General features: G+C 43.8%; 2 protein-coding genes across 2 annotated transcripts in view; both read right to left on the reverse strand.

Moving 5' to 3' along the window:
* The window catches only part of LOC310854342 (gap junction alpha-3 protein-like), an 8,959-nt gene extending 8,701 nt beyond the window's left edge, over positions 1–258 (reverse strand). Inside the window, exon 1 of the mRNA XM_083758941.1 lies at positions 232–258. The gene's annotated coding sequence lies outside the window, so the exon portion shown is untranslated. The remainder of the gene's footprint in view (positions 1–231) is intronic.
* A 2,099-nt stretch (positions 259–2,357) lies between these two features.
* On the reverse strand, positions 2,358–14,502 carry LOC310854360 (gap junction beta-2 protein-like). The gene is made up of 6 exons (XM_083758959.1): positions 14,294–14,502; positions 11,334–11,508; positions 9,422–9,574; positions 7,598–7,746; positions 6,458–6,664; positions 2,358–3,026 (listed from the first exon to the last, which is right to left on the reverse strand). The coding sequence occupies exons 2-6, from the start codon at positions 11,505–11,507 to the stop codon at positions 2,930–2,932; spliced, it is 780 nt and encodes a 259-aa protein (XP_083615085.1). The 5' UTR covers position 11,508; positions 14,294–14,502; the 3' UTR covers positions 2,358–2,929.
* Positions 14,503–17,500: the final 2,998 nt, after the last annotated feature.

The following is a 17,500-nucleotide window of genomic DNA, read 5'->3' on the forward strand; positions in this document are numbered from 1 at the left end:
GGTGCCAGGCCCCTTCCTGCAGGGACGAGGCCAAAAGCTCTGGCCTTTTCTGTGAAAGCAATATCCGGTGGTGACAGAAGCCCATCCATATTTCGAGAGCGCTGGATAATCCACACAGGTGCAAAGATGATCCCTCCCCTTCCCTTCCCTCCCACTCTCTACCCCAAACAATCCTTCCCCCCCACCACCACCCCCCCACCCCCCAACCCTGGGCAGCTTCAAACTGCTTACCACACTCTCACGAAACGTGGCCGGTCGGAAACCTTTGTTGTCCCTCCCGAGAGAAGAGCCAGTCCCTCTCCTCCTCTTCTTTCTTTTCCTCCCACGGGATTCAAGGCCAACAGGCGTGAGGGAGAAAAGACAGAGAGAGAGAGAGACAGAGAGAGAGAGAGGGAGAGAGAGAGGGAGGGAGAGAGAGAGAGAGAGAGACAGCGAGAGTTTACAGAGAGAGAAACTAAAAAAGAAGCGAGCCCAGTCTAAGGGCGCGTGTGGAAGCTGCGGAGGGGGGTCCCGGCGAAGCGCAGCGGCTGCATCCCGCGTGGCCAAGCCATCGCCACTGTCACAATGTGTCACCATGCATGGGTGCACGCGGGGGGTGTGGGGGGAGGGGGGGCACGCGGAGGGGCAACCATTCCATCCCCCCAACCAACAAACCCCCCTGTACCTACCCACTGAACCCATCCACAATGGCAGACAGACACGCCCTCGTCCAACCTAAAATTCCACACTGGAAGAAAAAATGGTGACTGCAGTACTGTATAGCGAAACACATTGCACACACACACACACACACTGTGGACATATATCTAAAACACACTGGATACCGTGGACGGACATGTATCTAAAATCACACTGGATGGGGCAAAAACATCATATCTCCATATTTCCAATAGTTTATGTCAGTGGTTTTCAACCCTTTTCACATCAAGGTCCATTATTTATTCAGCATTTGAGCCACGGACCACCATTTGATGACATTTAGACTCTCAGACCTAAAACGTAGAATATTTTGCTGTCGTTGGATAGGGTTTTGTCCACAATTCCATGCTGTATTGATGTTGTTATACCATTAGGAGAGGAGGACCATTGATCAAAATAACTATTCTTCTACATTCTCTAATATTGTGTAGACTTCTTGTAAATTAAGTAATGCAGATGTTTAATTACCAATAATTCAACTCCTGTGAGAGCGTGAAATGAAACCAAATGGACCCGTAAGGGTTCATTTGGTTTCATTTTACACTCTCAGGAGTTAAAGATCTAATAAGAGTCCATTTGGTTGCCAACTCTCCGTCATTTAGCTGATGAGGACCACCTGTAACCCCCTCAGGGACCACTGGTTGAAAACCACTGGTTTTATGTGTATTTATAAATGGATTCCCTGCGTCGTCATCATCGCACAAGAGTGTCACAAGTTTCCACACACTGAATAGCAGTGGTGGAAAAAAGTACTCAATTGTTTTACTTAAAGGACCACTTCACCACTTTTCAACCTATCTTCATATAATAGGTGATCACTAATAATCATGAAAAAATGGGGCAATATTTTTTCTACTCTGTCTGTGTCTCATAGGAGGGCTGTGGGCAGTTCAGAAACCCGTCCTCCAGTGACATCATCGATGGGGAATACAAGCTAATAGAAACTGCAGGCTTTCTAGTCCTGAAAAGTTGCAATGCGAAAATGGAAGCCATCGTTCTCATTTAAAAAGAAATCTTGTTTAAAAAAGAATCTGCCTAATGATGATATCACTGGAGGACGTTTTCTGAACTGGAAATACTCAAGTAAAGTACAAATACCTCAAAATTGTACAGTACTTAAGTAAAAGTGCTGGATAGCCACTGAATGTTGTGTGTTGGACCATCTGACTATAACAGTGGTTCTCAACCAGGGGTCCTTGAGGGGGTTCCAGGTGTGTGTCAAGAGTTACATTATTGTTAAACATCTGCAAGAAGTCTACACAATTTGGAGAATGTAGAAGAATTGTTATTTTGATCAGCGTTTGCCAAATGCATGGAATTGTAGACTAAATCTTATCCAACGACAACAAAATATTCTTTTGTTTTGGGTCTGAGAGGCTAAATGTCATCAAATGGTGGTCCGTGGCTCAAATGCAAAATAGATAATGGGCCTTGATATGAAAAGGGTTTAAAACCACTGGACTAGATGCATTTATTACAATTCTATTCTGTGTTTATGTCCTACTAAACTGAAGTGAGCCGAGTTGGGCTGAACATACGATGTAATCAGAGACCAATAGTTTGTTATCACATTGAAGGCAAAATGCAAGTGGATCAAAGTAAGTAAATAAGTAATCACTCATTTATTTGAATATTTTCCTCAAACAAAAAAATAATTAAAAAAACAGACAGCTGACAGAATTAATGGAATCCCTAAATAATTCACAATTCAATTAATTGTTATCACTTACATAGCAATGAATACAAAAACACAACAAACTCAGTTTTTCTACTACCGTAATCAGTGCATGATTTTCTCCTGTAGTTCTGGCATTATCCAATAGATGGAGGACTGGCTCCAAATAGCACCAGGATCTGTTTCTCCAACATTCTCATCATGCTATGCTTTACTTTACTGCTTCTCACTGTTATGGGTACATTTCCCTCAAGGATCCATTTTTCTATTATCGTAATTAAATTAAGACTGAGGATACTACAAACAATGTACCATTATGGAATGTGTCCATAAATGACATAACTCGAAACAAGTATAATGAAATCCTAATGCTATACAATTACATACTAACACAGAAGGCGATTGATTTAGTTAACGTGTGTGTGTGTGTGTGTGTGTGTGTGTGTGTGTGTGTGTGTGTGTGTGTGTGTGTGTGTGTGTGTGTGTGTGTGTGTGTGTGTGCGTGCGTGCGTGCGTGCGTGCGTGCGTACGTGCGTGCGTGCGTGCTTTCTGTCCTCAAGTGGATACTGTGGCTGTAGAACAGGACTGATGTTGCCTCTTGTCTCTCGTGGCAGGGCGCTCATCTTTCCTGGCCTTCTGGACAGAAAAGCACCTGAGATGTGGAGGAGAAAGTGAGACTGGTTACAGTCTGAAACCCAGAGGATAACTGACTAACTGTACATAAAACCATACTTAAATTAACTGCATTAACCCTGGCGTCCCACTTTTGGAGCGTGTTATTAATGTAGTTGTGTTCAACTCAGGTTCAGGAGTAAAGTAGAGTAAAGAACTCCCCGTTCTCAAAAACCTCCCTATCTACCACAGGCAATCCCTGTTCACAATCACCTGAATCCACTACACCTGCCTCCACTCACTACAGCCAATCCTTGCTGCAATCACCACAGTATAAATACACCTGTGAAAACGAGGCACTGGAGCAACTCAGACAGTTTAAGCCCTTATTTTATTATCAGGGTGAAAGTAAAAAAGCGACAATGTTTCGATGTTACATCTTCGTCAGGTCATCCCTTTTCTCCTCGTAGTTGTGGATGTTGCATCATGTCTCATGGCTTATGACTAATACATGGAAACTAGTCCATACCTGCATGGGAGGCAACGCACGCAAACTATGTGCACACTTGAGAGTTGGGACTGCAACTGCCGCCCACAGATCCTGTAGTCTGTGGCAAAATAAATGTGAATAAATTGATTATATTTGACAAAAGTTGAAACTCGGCTTCAATCAGTATCAGATCGATATGTACCAATCCACTGAGGAGATAAATGCATGAGAATGGCCACTGTAAACTGTATACAAGTCCTTGTCTGCCGATTGGACGTTATGTGACTATGTTGCTGATTGATTGCTACTAAATCAAAGTCCTTTAAGTTTATAGCGGTGGTTTTCAACCATTTTCAGGCCCATTATTTGTTCGGCATTAAGCCACAGACCACAATTTGATGAGATTTTGTCGATCAAAAGTTAATCTAAATGACTGACAATGACTAATTGTGTAGACTTCTTGTAAATTAAATAGCCTAATGCAGGTATGTAACAATAATTTAACTCTTGAGATTGTAAAATGAAACCAAATGGACCCAGGGTCCAGGGTCCATTTTGTTTCATTTTACGCTCTCAAGAGTTACAGATCTATAAGGGTCCATTTTGTTGTGTGTATATCCCTGAACCAAGGTAGCATGTTACAGCATGCTTAAGAGGAGAGCATAGGCTATTAAGAGGAGAGCAGAAATATACAACAGGCACTGTTCCAATGAGTCACTCCCCCTGTTTCCACCCACTGCTATTTTAATCACAGAAATGCTAATAAACTGCAAAAGTTGTGGGGGAAAGTGAAGAATCTAGTACTAGTTGCTTTGGGAACCAACAGTTCCTGAGCCATGTGGCCCATATAGGTCAGGAGCCTACTGTATTTCCTGTTTCTGTAAAGTGAGGCGACTTGATCTACAAGTAGGCTACACCCCCTGGACATGACGTTAGTATGTCATAGGGACTCACCCCCTGGACATGACGTTAGTATGTCATAGGGACTCACCCCAGACTCACCCCCTGGACATGACGTTAGTATGTCATAGGGACTCACCCCAGACTCACCCCCTGGACATGACGTTAGTATGTCATAGGGACTCACCCCAGACTACACCCCCTGGACATGACGTTAGTATGTCATAGGGACTCACCCCAGACTCACCCCCTGGACATGACGTTAGTATGTCATAGGGACTCACCCCAGACTACACCCCCTGGACATGACGTTAGTATGTCATAGGGACTCACCCCAGACTACACCCCCTGGACATGACGTTAGTATGTCAGAGGGACTCACCCCAGACTACACCCCCTGGACATGACGTTAGTATGTCAGAGGGACTCACCCCAGACTACACCCCCTGGACATGACGTTAGTATGTCAGAGGGACTCACCCCAGACTACACCCCCTGGACATGACGTTAGTATGTCAGAGGGACTCACCCCAGACTACACCCCCTGGACATGACGTTAGTATGTCATAGGGACTCACCCCAGACTACACCCCCTGGACATGACGTTAGTATGTCATAGGGACTCACCCCAGACTACACCCCCTGGACATGACGTTAGTATGTCATAGGGACTCACCCCAGACTACACCCCCTGGACATGACGTTAGTATGTCAGAGGGACTCACCCCAGACTACACCCCCTGGACATGACGTTAGTATGTCAGAGGGACTCACCCCAGACTACACCCCCTGGACATGACGTTAGTATGTCATAGGGACTCACCCCAGACTACACCCCCTGGACATGACGTTAGTATGTCATAGGGACTCACCCCAGACTACACCCCCTGGACATGACGTTAGTATGTCATAGGGACTCACCCCAGACTCCGACCCTTGCTGAGGATATTTGGTACCATATTTATTATGTTTGGTATGACTTGGCTATAGGATATTACCTAGCTCTGGTCTATAGCTCTAATGCCGTCGCATTTAGAGCTATGTTACTGTCGACTAAAAATAATGTTTTACCTACTCACCAATACAAAGACGGGTTGTGCAATTAGAAAGGGATTTTTTTTTACTAAAATTAATTATTTTTTCGGTGAAAACAAAATCCCTTTCTGGCCAAAAAGTGCATTTATACGTGTGGTGGGGGGCTCAAAGTGCGTCCACTAAGGAAAGTAGGCTTTCTAATTACACAACCCATCTTTGTATTGGTGAGTAAATAAAACATTATTTTTATTTTCACCACAGAGAGGCTGGTCTTTTTTTCATGCGAGGCAGCAAGCCAATCATTCCATAGCCTTAATGCAAGAGCAGTAAGGCAAATGTTCCTTTTTTCTTCGAATATAGCTAAATTAGCTGATTTACAAGCTCAAAACGCGGCGCACTGCGACAGGTTTTGAGCTTGTCTTAGTTTACTAAGACAATCATGTGCAATGTGGCCCTCTGGAGTGAGAGTGGAAAAATAGTGGCCCTCTCCATCGTCAAAGTTGCCCACCCATGCTCTAACCACGATGTGCGCAATTTAAGATTTGATTATTGGTCAACCGACTGAAGAACATTGATGAGGACAGACAGAAGGACAGACAGAAAGACAGTTTTCTTCATGCAATATTTTTATTTTATATTTAATTAATATATAATGATACAGTAGGATAGGGTAGTAGGATTGATAGTAGGATAATAGTAGGTTAGTAGTAATTTGACAGTTTGATAGTAGGATAGGAAAAGTGTTCCTTTAACTGTTACATACCAAATGCACAGGGGTTTATGCTGAGTGTGTATGTTAGCATTATGAGTGTATCAAAGCACATGCCTTCTACCGAGCAGACCATCTGACCATTTTGACCATTTTGTCTTTAGACACAATCTTTAGGATGTTGACTGAATTAGTGCTAAAGAAAGGAAGGAAGGAAGGAAGGAAGGAAGGAAGGTACAGACAGACAGACAGACGGACGGACGGACGGACAGACAGACATGTCCATTCATTCATTCATTGAGCGGTTGGCCTCATTGACAGACACACACATGGCTACCTAGCGAAGGCCTTGGCCAGCAGGTAGGCCAGCTCGGCCACGTTGAGCACCATGCAGATGGAGGAGGTGGTGGCCATGAACACGGTGAAGATGGTCTTCTCGGTGGGCCGGGAGATGAAGCAGTCCACCAGGTTGGGGCAGGGCCACTGGTCACACTGCACCAGCCGCGGCATGTGGAAGCCGTCGTACACCATGTACAGTGCACACCTGCAGGGGACGTCGTGCAGAGAATGTTAAGAGAGACGGGGGCTGAACAAAAGAGCGAAAAGAGCAGATCTACAAGCTCGTAGATTTCTCGAGGCACAACCAAGCACTTTTTTTAACTATTGGAGATGTGCCGTGTGTCATAGATTTCTAAACAACTTCTTTCCGTGTAAAATGCTACGTTCAAGTTCAGAGAAAAGCCAGCAATTCTCCTGAATGCTGTCTTCGGGTATGGCATGGATAAAGGGGGCATTTGCCTTTCTTCCACCGTAGTAAACGCTGCATTCATGGTCTGGAGAGGGCAGTTGTTTTACAGACGGGTAAAAGGGCATGGGGCTGAAGCTCCCTTTGATGTCTATGTGTGCACGTGCCTGCACACCTGCGTGAAAGAAGGAAGGACACAGGGTGGGTGCCATCGCTGCTATCTCCTGACCACTCACAGGTTTCAACATACAGATATATTGACCTTATGCAGACCGCGGCCATCTTGGCAGCAAGGTTGCTAACTAATACTATAGGTGCAACTTCCCATTGACAGCCCTTTCATCCAAACAGAAAAGTAATATCTGATTGTATTAAACAACGTCAAACTCACCAACATTGCAGCTGTACGGAAATGATCCTCTTACTATCTGCAATGTGTTTTTTTCATAAACATCCACTGTAGACATGTTATGAGCAACTTCCTGTCAAGAAATTCCTTGCAGGTGGTTTTTTTTCCTAAGTGTCAGTGTTTGTAAGCGCTCGTTGGATATCACTCAACGGCCCGTGCGTCACTTGCGTGTCACCTGTTTTGAATTTGCACATAATGCAGGAGGCAGCAGGATGTTGCTTTACTGAAAACTAATACGTGCTTCCAAACTCCAATGCGGCTAAGATGGCCGCGTTCTGCATATAGTCAATTGACAGTAAAGAGCTGAGGCAAGCACTGCTTACATGAACACTCCTTCCAACAGCAATCTGACCACCAGGCTAAAGGCGTATGTCCACCAGAGGGCGCCAGCCAGCGGGAGTCTCCTCTTCTTCAAGCTCTCAAGCTCTGTATGCTCTGCCTTGCTGAGTAACAACATACTCCGTCCAGAGCCCTGCCAATATGATACGATGACATATAATAATGAAGTATAAAGTCACTTAAGGGTTGGGGATGCATCTGCGTCACCTTATAGCTTTAAACCCACTTTAACAATTAGTTTAAACACCATAAGTTGAAAGATAGCAGATCTACAAGCTCATAGCGTGGCACTTTCACAGCGACCGTTTTTAACTCAAATATTTACTTCTGGGTCGGTCCCTGGAACAACATATATTCAGATGGGGGTCTGCGGCCAAATATATATCATTCTGGGGCTCCTTGACATGAAATGATGTATAGAAGCATGATATAGAAACACAGGTTTTTCAGAAAACTGTTGGGATTTAGATGACATTTGTATAGAATCTGGTCTCAGGTCAAAATGGGTTAAAGGAAATAATACGTAGCTTGCGGAGTTAGTTCAGTCAGATATACGCGAGCGGCTTCATGCTGTGCTCAAGGGCGCAGACTCAAGGGGTTAATATGCTGCATTACTATGTGGGTGTATTCAGTGTGTTCGACCCACATGTCATTCGCTGATGTGGCAGTCAGCTGACCAATTGGGCGGGGTATTTAAGCTCACCTAGGCCCTTTCTGAAACCAGTCCCTTGACTTGAAGTGCTCTCGGGAGGTTCCCTCGTCAGGAAGTGCCCCTTCAGCTGAATCAAGTTCCCTTGATTAGGGTGCTGGGTATAAAAAACTGTTTGGAAATACACTCGCCCTCCTTGTGCAGAAACAGGAAACAGACACCATTCGTTGGCATCGTTGCCATGGTTACCATCAGTTATATTGCATTGCATCGTGTATGTTTGTGTGACATGTGGATTTCATTAATATGGAAAAAGGAAATACAGCGTGACTGTCAAATGACATGTCATATACATCCATGGTGTTTATAAATCATGTTGTTAAAAGTTGTTTTGTTTGTGTGATTTCATTTATAGTTTTTCACAGTGGAGTAAATAAAGAGCCCTTGTGAACATCAGTTGGAGCGTTGTCTATTCTGCATCAGATGAAGATTGTTTAGGAGGAGTTTATTTATCATTTATTCGTGGTGGTACTTCCATTTGTAGGTTGCGGTTTCCATGTGGACAGAGAGCAGGGCTGCACAAGGCAATCGAGTCTAGATTGGCACAGACTCGCTCTTGAGGGCTTTATAAGCCACTTCCACTCAAGGCTGCTTGGTTTCGGACGACACTTAATATGGCACAGCCTCACGTGAACGCGCATATCGAGGGCAAGTGTGTAGGGCGAGTGGCGAGGAGCTGGTTTCAGAAAGGGGGATAATATGGCACAGCCTCGCGTGAACGCGCATATCGAGGGCAAGAGTGTAGGGCGAGTGGAGAGGAGCTGGTTTCAGAAAGGGGGCTAGACTGCATGCTTCTTCCCACCTTCCTTCTGCATATGGTTCCTGGTTGTTGTTATGTGATGTTTGCTGAGCTCCCACAACCACTCCCACCACCACCCCAGCACCACCGGTGGGCTCTGTTATTTATTGTGTATCTACAGTATCTCCCTGCTCTTAATGTTTAATGATGGTGTTTACTTGTACTGAGCAGGGAGAAAAATGTAGCAGAGCAACGCCAAGATACAATATTGTATGCACACTTATATGCACACTATAATAAATATTGGTTAAATCTATTTGTGAGTTATCTGAGATTTGTTAGTGGCAGCAGCGGTCGTACCTGCATGATTCTCTTCTTATCGCGGTGGTTCCGGTAAGACACGTACATAGCAACGAGGAGGGTGGGTGTGGAGACCACGATGAGCTGAAGGCACCACAGACGGATGTGAGAGACGGGGAAGAAATGATCGTAGCAGACGTTCTCACAACCAGGCTGAATAAGGGAGACAGAGAGAGAGAGAGAGAGAGAGAGAGAGAGAGAGAGATACTAGTATTATTGCTGCTAAATCATGATCCTGAAAAGAATCATCTCTCCAAGATGTGGTGCTGTATGGATGATTAACGGATATCAATGAATGAGTAGGCTGGCCAGAAGAGATTATTATTATTTTTAAACACATTTTATTCAAAGGGTAAGCAGAGACATGTATGTAATTTTACAGTGATGGTACTACTACCCCTTGTTGTTATACTTTCTCCCACACCTCTCTTCGCTTCCACCCCTCCGCAAAGCCCGAAGAGATTATTATTACGTTTTGGATTGGGGGGTTATTTATTTATTTGATAGGGTACAGTAAGCTGACAGGAAATGGGGGAGAGAGAAGGGCGTCGGGATCGGGAGTCGAGTCCGCGACACACTGTCAGGCTGCAGGTTAGCAGCCTAGGTGAGAATAGATGAGATTTTCAAAAAGCACAAAAAATTTAAATAGCATGACACCGTCGTACAACAAAGCTTAACCACTTAAACCCTATGATCGATGCCCCCTCCAGATTTCTATCCTTGGCTTCCTCCTTTTTGTGCGCTATACCCCTATCAGCAGATCTACACTACACACAGATTCACACGGGCAGACGCAAAGATACAGTCTACCATTCATTGTCAATGGAAGCCAGCGACATGACAATGCAAAGATATAGTCTACCATTCATTGTCAATGGAAGCCAGCGACAACGGTGCCGTGTCATTAGTCAGAAGGTTCATTGTTCCGAAATTACTATCCCTATCTCTAATCCTAACCTAAACCTAACCGCAAGCACGGGAGCAAACCTAAACCTAACCGCAAGCACGGGAGCAGTGCATGTTCGGACTAACGGGACTTCGGATCTATGGGTGGTTCCCACAACGACGATGCAAAGACGCGCAATGACGCATGTAGCTGCTCCAAATGGTACTCCCATTCGTCTTTGTGTCGTTGCGTCTGCCTGTGTGAACGCAACATTACAATGTGTCTATTCTGGCCGAGTGTTTGCATTTTATGACATGCCCGGAAAACGGATCACATGGTTAATTCTATCATTTTTATCCCACGATTTTGCAACCCATTTCTTCACCCAGTGTCAATTATCTAATAGAATCCTGGGCTCTACACTCCTTCCGCCAACCTGGGGAGAGCAACGGACTGACCTCATGCTTCCTTCAATGCATGAGCGTCCAAGCCGCTTCTTTTCACCTGACGGGGTGGAGTTTCCCTGGTTGGACGTAGCGCGTGGAAGAAGGACTTTATTCCAACCAGTTCCTTTCCCCTCCATCAGGCGCCCCGGCTGGCCAAGGGGAGCTAGTTTAGAGACCAGGATTACTGCATGTTTGTGTGAGGATACCTATCCTTGGGGGCACGTGGAGAACATGTGAGGGTACCTACCCTAGGGGACACGGGGAGAACATGCAAAGAAAGGCCCTTTCGCCAACCCCACCTAGGGTATGGGCACTGATGACGCGGAGGAGAGAACACGCGCCCAGCGCCCACAGCGGGAATCGAACCCAGGACCTTCTATCTGTGAGGCGACAGCACTATACCACCTAAACAGCTTTTTACGACGAACCCACCCCGCCCCTCCCATGTACTACCTGTAGTACATGTGGTTTCCCAGCCAGATGACTACAAATCATTGACTACAACATGACGAAAGTTACCATCCGCTCCCGTCGACTGGATCATGAACCCCGAAATGGAACGCTGCCCACCCAGGGCTACCTGTAGTGTGTTGCAGGTGAAGTCGGACTGCTCGTCGCCCCAGACGCTCTCCGCGGCTACCACGAGCACCAGGACGCGGAAGATGGACAGCACCGACAGCCAGATCTTCCCCAGGCTCGTAGAGTGGCGGTTCACTCCCACCAGCTGGGCATACAGCGTAGGCCAAGAAGACATGCTGTACGCAAAGAACAAGGTGAGAGGGGGGAGTTAAGTTAGAGATATTATTGACACATTTCATACATATTTCAACGCTGCATATAGTGCACAAGGGTGCATTTGGTGAATTAACACACTCATTATTGATTGATTGATTGATTGATTGATTGATTGATTGAAGAATTTATTAACATATTGGAGAATTACAGTACATTTCAAGCACAACTCAATACAAAACTGTTAACTGTGGACGACACCATATCATAAAGCATTACACTTGTTTACAATAGGGTCCACCATGTTCAATTCATCATAACATTTAGAGACGTACAAATAAACTGTATATAGCCAAACACAGGAAATCATAGGTTCCCCGGTTTTGAAGGAGTCAATGGATTCACGTTAGGTCGCATTAGGTCAATGGTTCCCAAACGTTTTCATATCAAGGATTCCCAAATTTACACGAATTAGCCCGCAGACCCCTATTTGAAAATATATGCCAGGGACCCCCATAAGAGAGGATTTTTACGGTTCTAGCAGTGATTCTGAATCATTTTAATTTCAAGCACCATCAGTTTGAGATGCATTACGGACCCCCATTTAATGGCATTTTTATCTCTGGGACCCCAATTTATATTGTAAAATCAATGTTAATTTAACTCTGATACTGTACAAATGGAACCAAATGGACCCGTTAGGGGTACACTCTCAGAGTTACAGACCCATAAAGGGTCCATTTAGCTGGGGACACCCTGGAACTTGACCACCAAGTGTCACTGTTGTTGTCAGTACAGTACAGTACAGTACAGTACAGTACAGTACAGTACAGTACAGTACAGTACAGTACAGTACAGTACAGTACAGTACAGTACAGTACAGTACAGTACTGTTCAGACAGGTCTACTCTGTTTATCACTTTTTTGGTATTGGATCTTTAAAACTACAATAATGTATCAGTTCAATATGTTTGCAACTGTTTTCTGTTTAACAAAAATGACAAATAATAAGGAGATGGCTCTTTATAGATATTTAGACTTACAAAGAAATTTTTTGGAAAAGGTTCCATGTTTTTGTTCTTGCTTACTGTAAAAGAATATATAAATTGTTCTGTAGAGAAACAATGTCTTCAGTGAAGTTCCGCGAGGAGAATCCCGTTTAAGCTCAGAGAGACCTGAATTAATTTGAAAGGTTCTTTTGTGGCTCCATTATATCAGGGAGTCTTTGAAGAACCGTTTTCAAAGACTGGTTCACGGCGAAGTCAAACTAAACGAGAGCTCAGGAATGAGAACACCATAATGAAGACAGACAGGGAATGAGAGAGAGAGAGAGAGAGAGAGAGAGAGAGAGAGAGAGAGAGAGTTTACAGAGAAACTAAAAAAGAAGAGAAGAGAGAGATGGGTTCAAAAGGAATGAAATGAAGAGTAGGAGGGAAGAGAGCTGTGGAGGAGAGACACACACACACACACACACACACACACACACACACACACACACACACACACACACACACACACACACACACACACACACACACACACACAGAGAGTGAAGAGAGCAGTGCCAACATTCATGTGAACTGATGCCCACTCCTGTGTTGTACTGAACTGAACTGGGCCCACTCATCTAACCACTGTACATACAGTACAGCTACAAACCTGCCTACTACACTACTGTACAACCCACACATATACCCTATGGCTTCTCATTCACATTCAAGATACATGACACGACACCGTAAAACCTTCAATGTTCATTTAGCACTATACATTAAATGGAACCGAATTCTGCTTCTACTGTTTACTGAACGAAGATATGCACTGATATTAGTATTGTAATGTACAGTATCTGTATATCTGTGTTTTTGTCTCTGCACACAACCAGGGACGTATGCACATAGACGTCAAAGGGGGCTTGACCCCCTGCCCGTCTGTAAAACAACTGCCCTTTCCAGACCACAAATGCAGCATTTACTACATGGTGAAAGAAATGCAAATGCCTTCCTCCCCTTTCCATGCCATGCTGGAAGGCAGCATTCAGGAGAATTGCTTTATTTCCCGAAGTCTCCTGAAACTGAACGCATAGCAGCATTTTGCGTTGAACTAATTAGTTTCGAATTTGTTCCATGTCGTACGCCTGCATCTCCAGTAGCTAAAGAGTGCAGGGCTGAGCCCAAGCTATTTTTGTCCAAAAGTGCCCTCTTACGGGATTTCAGCCCCTGCCCCTCTAGCACTCTCTGCACGTGCCTGCACACAACAGCTTAATAGCTTAATAGCTATAGCTACTATTCCCAATTTGCATTTAAAGCTATAATTATCACTTTTACGTCTCAATAACAGCATTATGTCCTTTGATATTGCATATTCATTCTACAGCATTTTTTTACAGGCCTACCTGAATGTGCATGTATAGGCTAGGTATTAGGTCAACTATACAACTGTAAAAAACCTATAATAGGTGCATCACCAAATATGTATTAATTAATTATTATTATTATTATTATTATTATTATTTATTAATAAGGGTAATAATAATAATAATAATAATAATAATATAATAATAATAATGAAACAAGTAGGCTACAAAGTACTTTTCATTCAATAATAAGATAATTAAATTGAAACCATCCTACTACCATCCTGCTTCAGGCTAGAATAGATCCCTGCATGCTCAAAATGTATTAAATTAAACTGCTGTAGCAAAGGCATGGGTGTATTTGTCATCATTTATATTCTGTTAAAGTAAACTAACACAAGCTAATGAAGCTAGCCAATATATATAGGCCTATACAGTATACACTCACTCACCTTTGGCTGGGAAATTCAGGATGTATCCATGTCAATATTCCAAAGTTTTACACCTAACAGGTAGATGGTAGGTCACATTAGTATCGATATTAATGACATATAGAACTTTTGATCCAAAACTTAGAAGTGGTTCTTTCTTGGTTTGTGATCGCGTGCACACAGCATACAGCAGCACAGATACAATCAGGTGAGGAGGGTTACGAGGGTACGTGCGCGCAAGGGTTTTTCTGCCGTAGACAAGTGGTCGAAGGAAGAGTTCCCCCCCCCACACACACACACACACACACACACACACACACACGTGTACACAAACGCTGGAGGCAAGGCTGCACTGTGATTGGTTAGCTAGTTGTCATGGCAACTCTACAATAAATCCGGCCAAGCAGAATATGACTGAACAATTTGGAATTGGTCAATTGCCAATTGGACATATATAAACTATAAAGATATAATTTGATGTTATAAATAACAACAAAAATGTACAGTAGCGTTCATTATTGAGGCATGATGGCTTTAGTCAAACAAACTCATATTGTTTTCTAAAAACAACAACAAGCTAATCACAATGTGATCAACACCCCAGGCTATGGGATCTAAATTATACTGAGAAATAAATAATACAGAAACTTTCCTCCAGGACAGGAGTGGAGGGAAAAAAACAAAACATAAACAAATGCAAAACTACATTGGTAGTCCCCCAGATGCTGAGAGATGAGATGAGATGAGATGTAGGCTACTTTATTATCCCCACAGGGAAATTGATACGTTACAGCAGCATAATGTAAAATGTAAAAATAAACAACAGAGAAAAAAAAGAACACATTGGACACAACTGGACAAAATCACAACAAGACGAAAGACTTCAGACCCAGGATCAAGCATTGGGGGGGAAGTTAATAGAAGGTAATGTTTTCCACAATAATAATTTCAATTTGAGAAAAACATATATGTGTGGCAAGATATGTGGCAAAGAAAGAGAGGAAACAAACTTTCCTGACATTCTTTCTTCTATGTTTATTATAGCCTGCTGCTTTTTGTCTCCACCAGGCCGAAGGCATGTGGGGAGAGTATGTTTTGCACTCCGTCCGTCCGCGTGTCCGTCCGTCCGTCCGTGTGTCCGTGTGTCCGTGAACAGCTAATCTCGGCCACCGTTAACCCGGTCGATGCCATATTTTGCACACACACTCCCTGGATGCCAACCATGAACCTCTGCCCCAAACTTTCCAGAACGGCCTGTTATAGCGCCACCAGGAGGCCGCTTTGTGCAAAACAAGTTTTTGCACAGTACACCTACAGATTTTGTCCAAACATCACGCAAATTGGTACACAGTCTCTCTAGAGCCATTCAACGAAACGGGTCTTTCAGATTTATCACACTCCATCCTGATTGGTTAAGATTGGCTTCCAAAGTTCACAGGAGTGCTCAGTTTCAAACAAAATGCTGCAAATCATGAACACATCGCGTGATTTCCGTGAAATTGTGCACCCACATTCCCACTAGGCCGAGGACGAAATGCCACATGAACAATTTCAACTCAGCCTCAAGGTGGCGCTATAACTGGCCAAAAAGTGTTTTTACCTCTAACTGCACGGATCTGTGGATAACCTGGTGGAGACCTGTGCCCGGAAGGGCACTTTTTCTAGTTTTGTTTGTTGTGCCCGTTTGGTGTACAGCAGCTGGTTCCCAAAGTGGGGACCCCCAGGGGTCCTTGAGGGAGTTCCAGGGGGTCCCCAGCTAAATGATAGTTTGTAACCAAATGGACCCTTATGGGTCTGTAACTCTGAGAGTGTACAAATTTGTTAAATTGATTTTACAATATAAATTGGGGGTCCCAGAGATAGAAATGCCATTAAATGCGGGTGCGTAGACTAATGCTTGTCAAAATGGGGGTCCTTGAGAAATCAAACGGGTTGAGAATCACTGCTAGGGCTGTAATCTTCTCTTCTGTGGGTCCTTGGCATATGTTTTCAAATGGGGGGCATTAGTGTCAATTTGGGGGTCCTTGACATGAAAAAGTTTGGGAACCACTGGTATACAGTATATAAGTCTGGGATTTGCATGAACAAATTTATTTTGTTCTGTAAAAGTTAATGATGGGATAGGTAAGGGATCCAGGGAGAGGGAACTCCGATGTTTTGAGCTGTTAGGTAAAGTGTAGAAAGTCAATGAGACTGCATGGCTGCTCAGGCAAGAGACAATGCAACAGCAGCAACACTGTACTGTCCTTCTGATCAGAGCGAATAAGAACCCAAAGGGAACACAAACAAACTGAAGCCTATAAATCACATGTGATGTCCTGAAGGAGTTGCAAATCTGTACTTGTTATGGTGATGGTGATCAAAATAACATCAGAGGGTATGCGCATGCTTAAAGTGAATGGCACATCGAGTGGCAAAGCAACATGCAAAGTGAGTTTAACATTGTTTAATGTTGTTTAATGCAATCAAATAGGACTTTTCTGTTTGTATGTATGGGCTGTCAAGGCCAGAAAGTAGTTTTTTGCCACTCGTTCCTGCATAACTTCCGGGTTTGATGATGATGTCACACACATACCCTCTATTCTTTTACATTCTCTAATGGTGCAGACTTCTTGTAAATTAAGTAATGCAAATGTTGAGCAATAATTTAACTCTTGAGAGCGTAAAATGAAACCAAATGGACCTGGGCTGGACTGGAAGGGTCCATTTGGTTACATTTTATACACTCAAGAGTTAAAGATCTAGAAGGGTCTATTTGGTTACAAACTTTCCATCATTTAGCTGGGGGCCACCTGGAACCCCCTCAAGGACCACTGGTGGTCCCCGGACCACTGGTTGAAAACTTATATTATTCTATAAGTTTCTATTAAAGAGCATTGGTTTAACTGCTGGAATGTTCACAGCAAAACCAGAGTGTCAATTTGATAACCGGTAATGTGGGCACCTGAGACCTCAAGGCTATTTATTTTATTTATTTATTCATGATAATGTTTGCCAAGGTGTTAGGGCATAGGTTTAATGATGGTAGACGCTAGCCAGACATGACATGATGGCAGACAGACAAAGAGAACATCCTGGAAGGAAGGGAAAACTCGTATGCATGTGCCCACTTACATAGCATGCGCCCACACACATGCTCGTGACTACAGTACATACATGACTCAGAGTGAGTTGTGCACTAGTTAGAGAGACCGAATGGCAGGGGTCAGGTCAGGGTCATCAACATGT

This window comes from Protomyctophum parallelum (genome assembly GCF_964188405.1).
Source record: "Protomyctophum parallelum genome assembly, chromosome: 23".
NCBI classification, from domain to species: domain Eukaryota; kingdom Metazoa; phylum Chordata; class Actinopteri; order Myctophiformes; family Myctophidae; genus Protomyctophum; species Protomyctophum parallelum.

Bases quoted from the DNA above. Each gene is read 5' to 3' on its own strand.
- LOC310854360 (XM_083758959.1), bottom strand. From the start codon at position 11,507: ATGTCTTCTTGGCCTACGCTGTATGCCCAGCTGGTGGGAGTGAACCGC. The intron at 9,575-11,333 runs GTAGCCCTGGGT...TCCCTTATTCAG, and splicing joins TCACCTGCAACACACTACAG to CCTGGTTGTGAGAACGTCTG. The intron at 6,665-7,597 runs GTAAGCAGTGCT...CGTCCCCTGCAG, and splicing joins CTGTTGGAAGGAGTGTTCAT to GTGTGCACTGTACATGGTGT.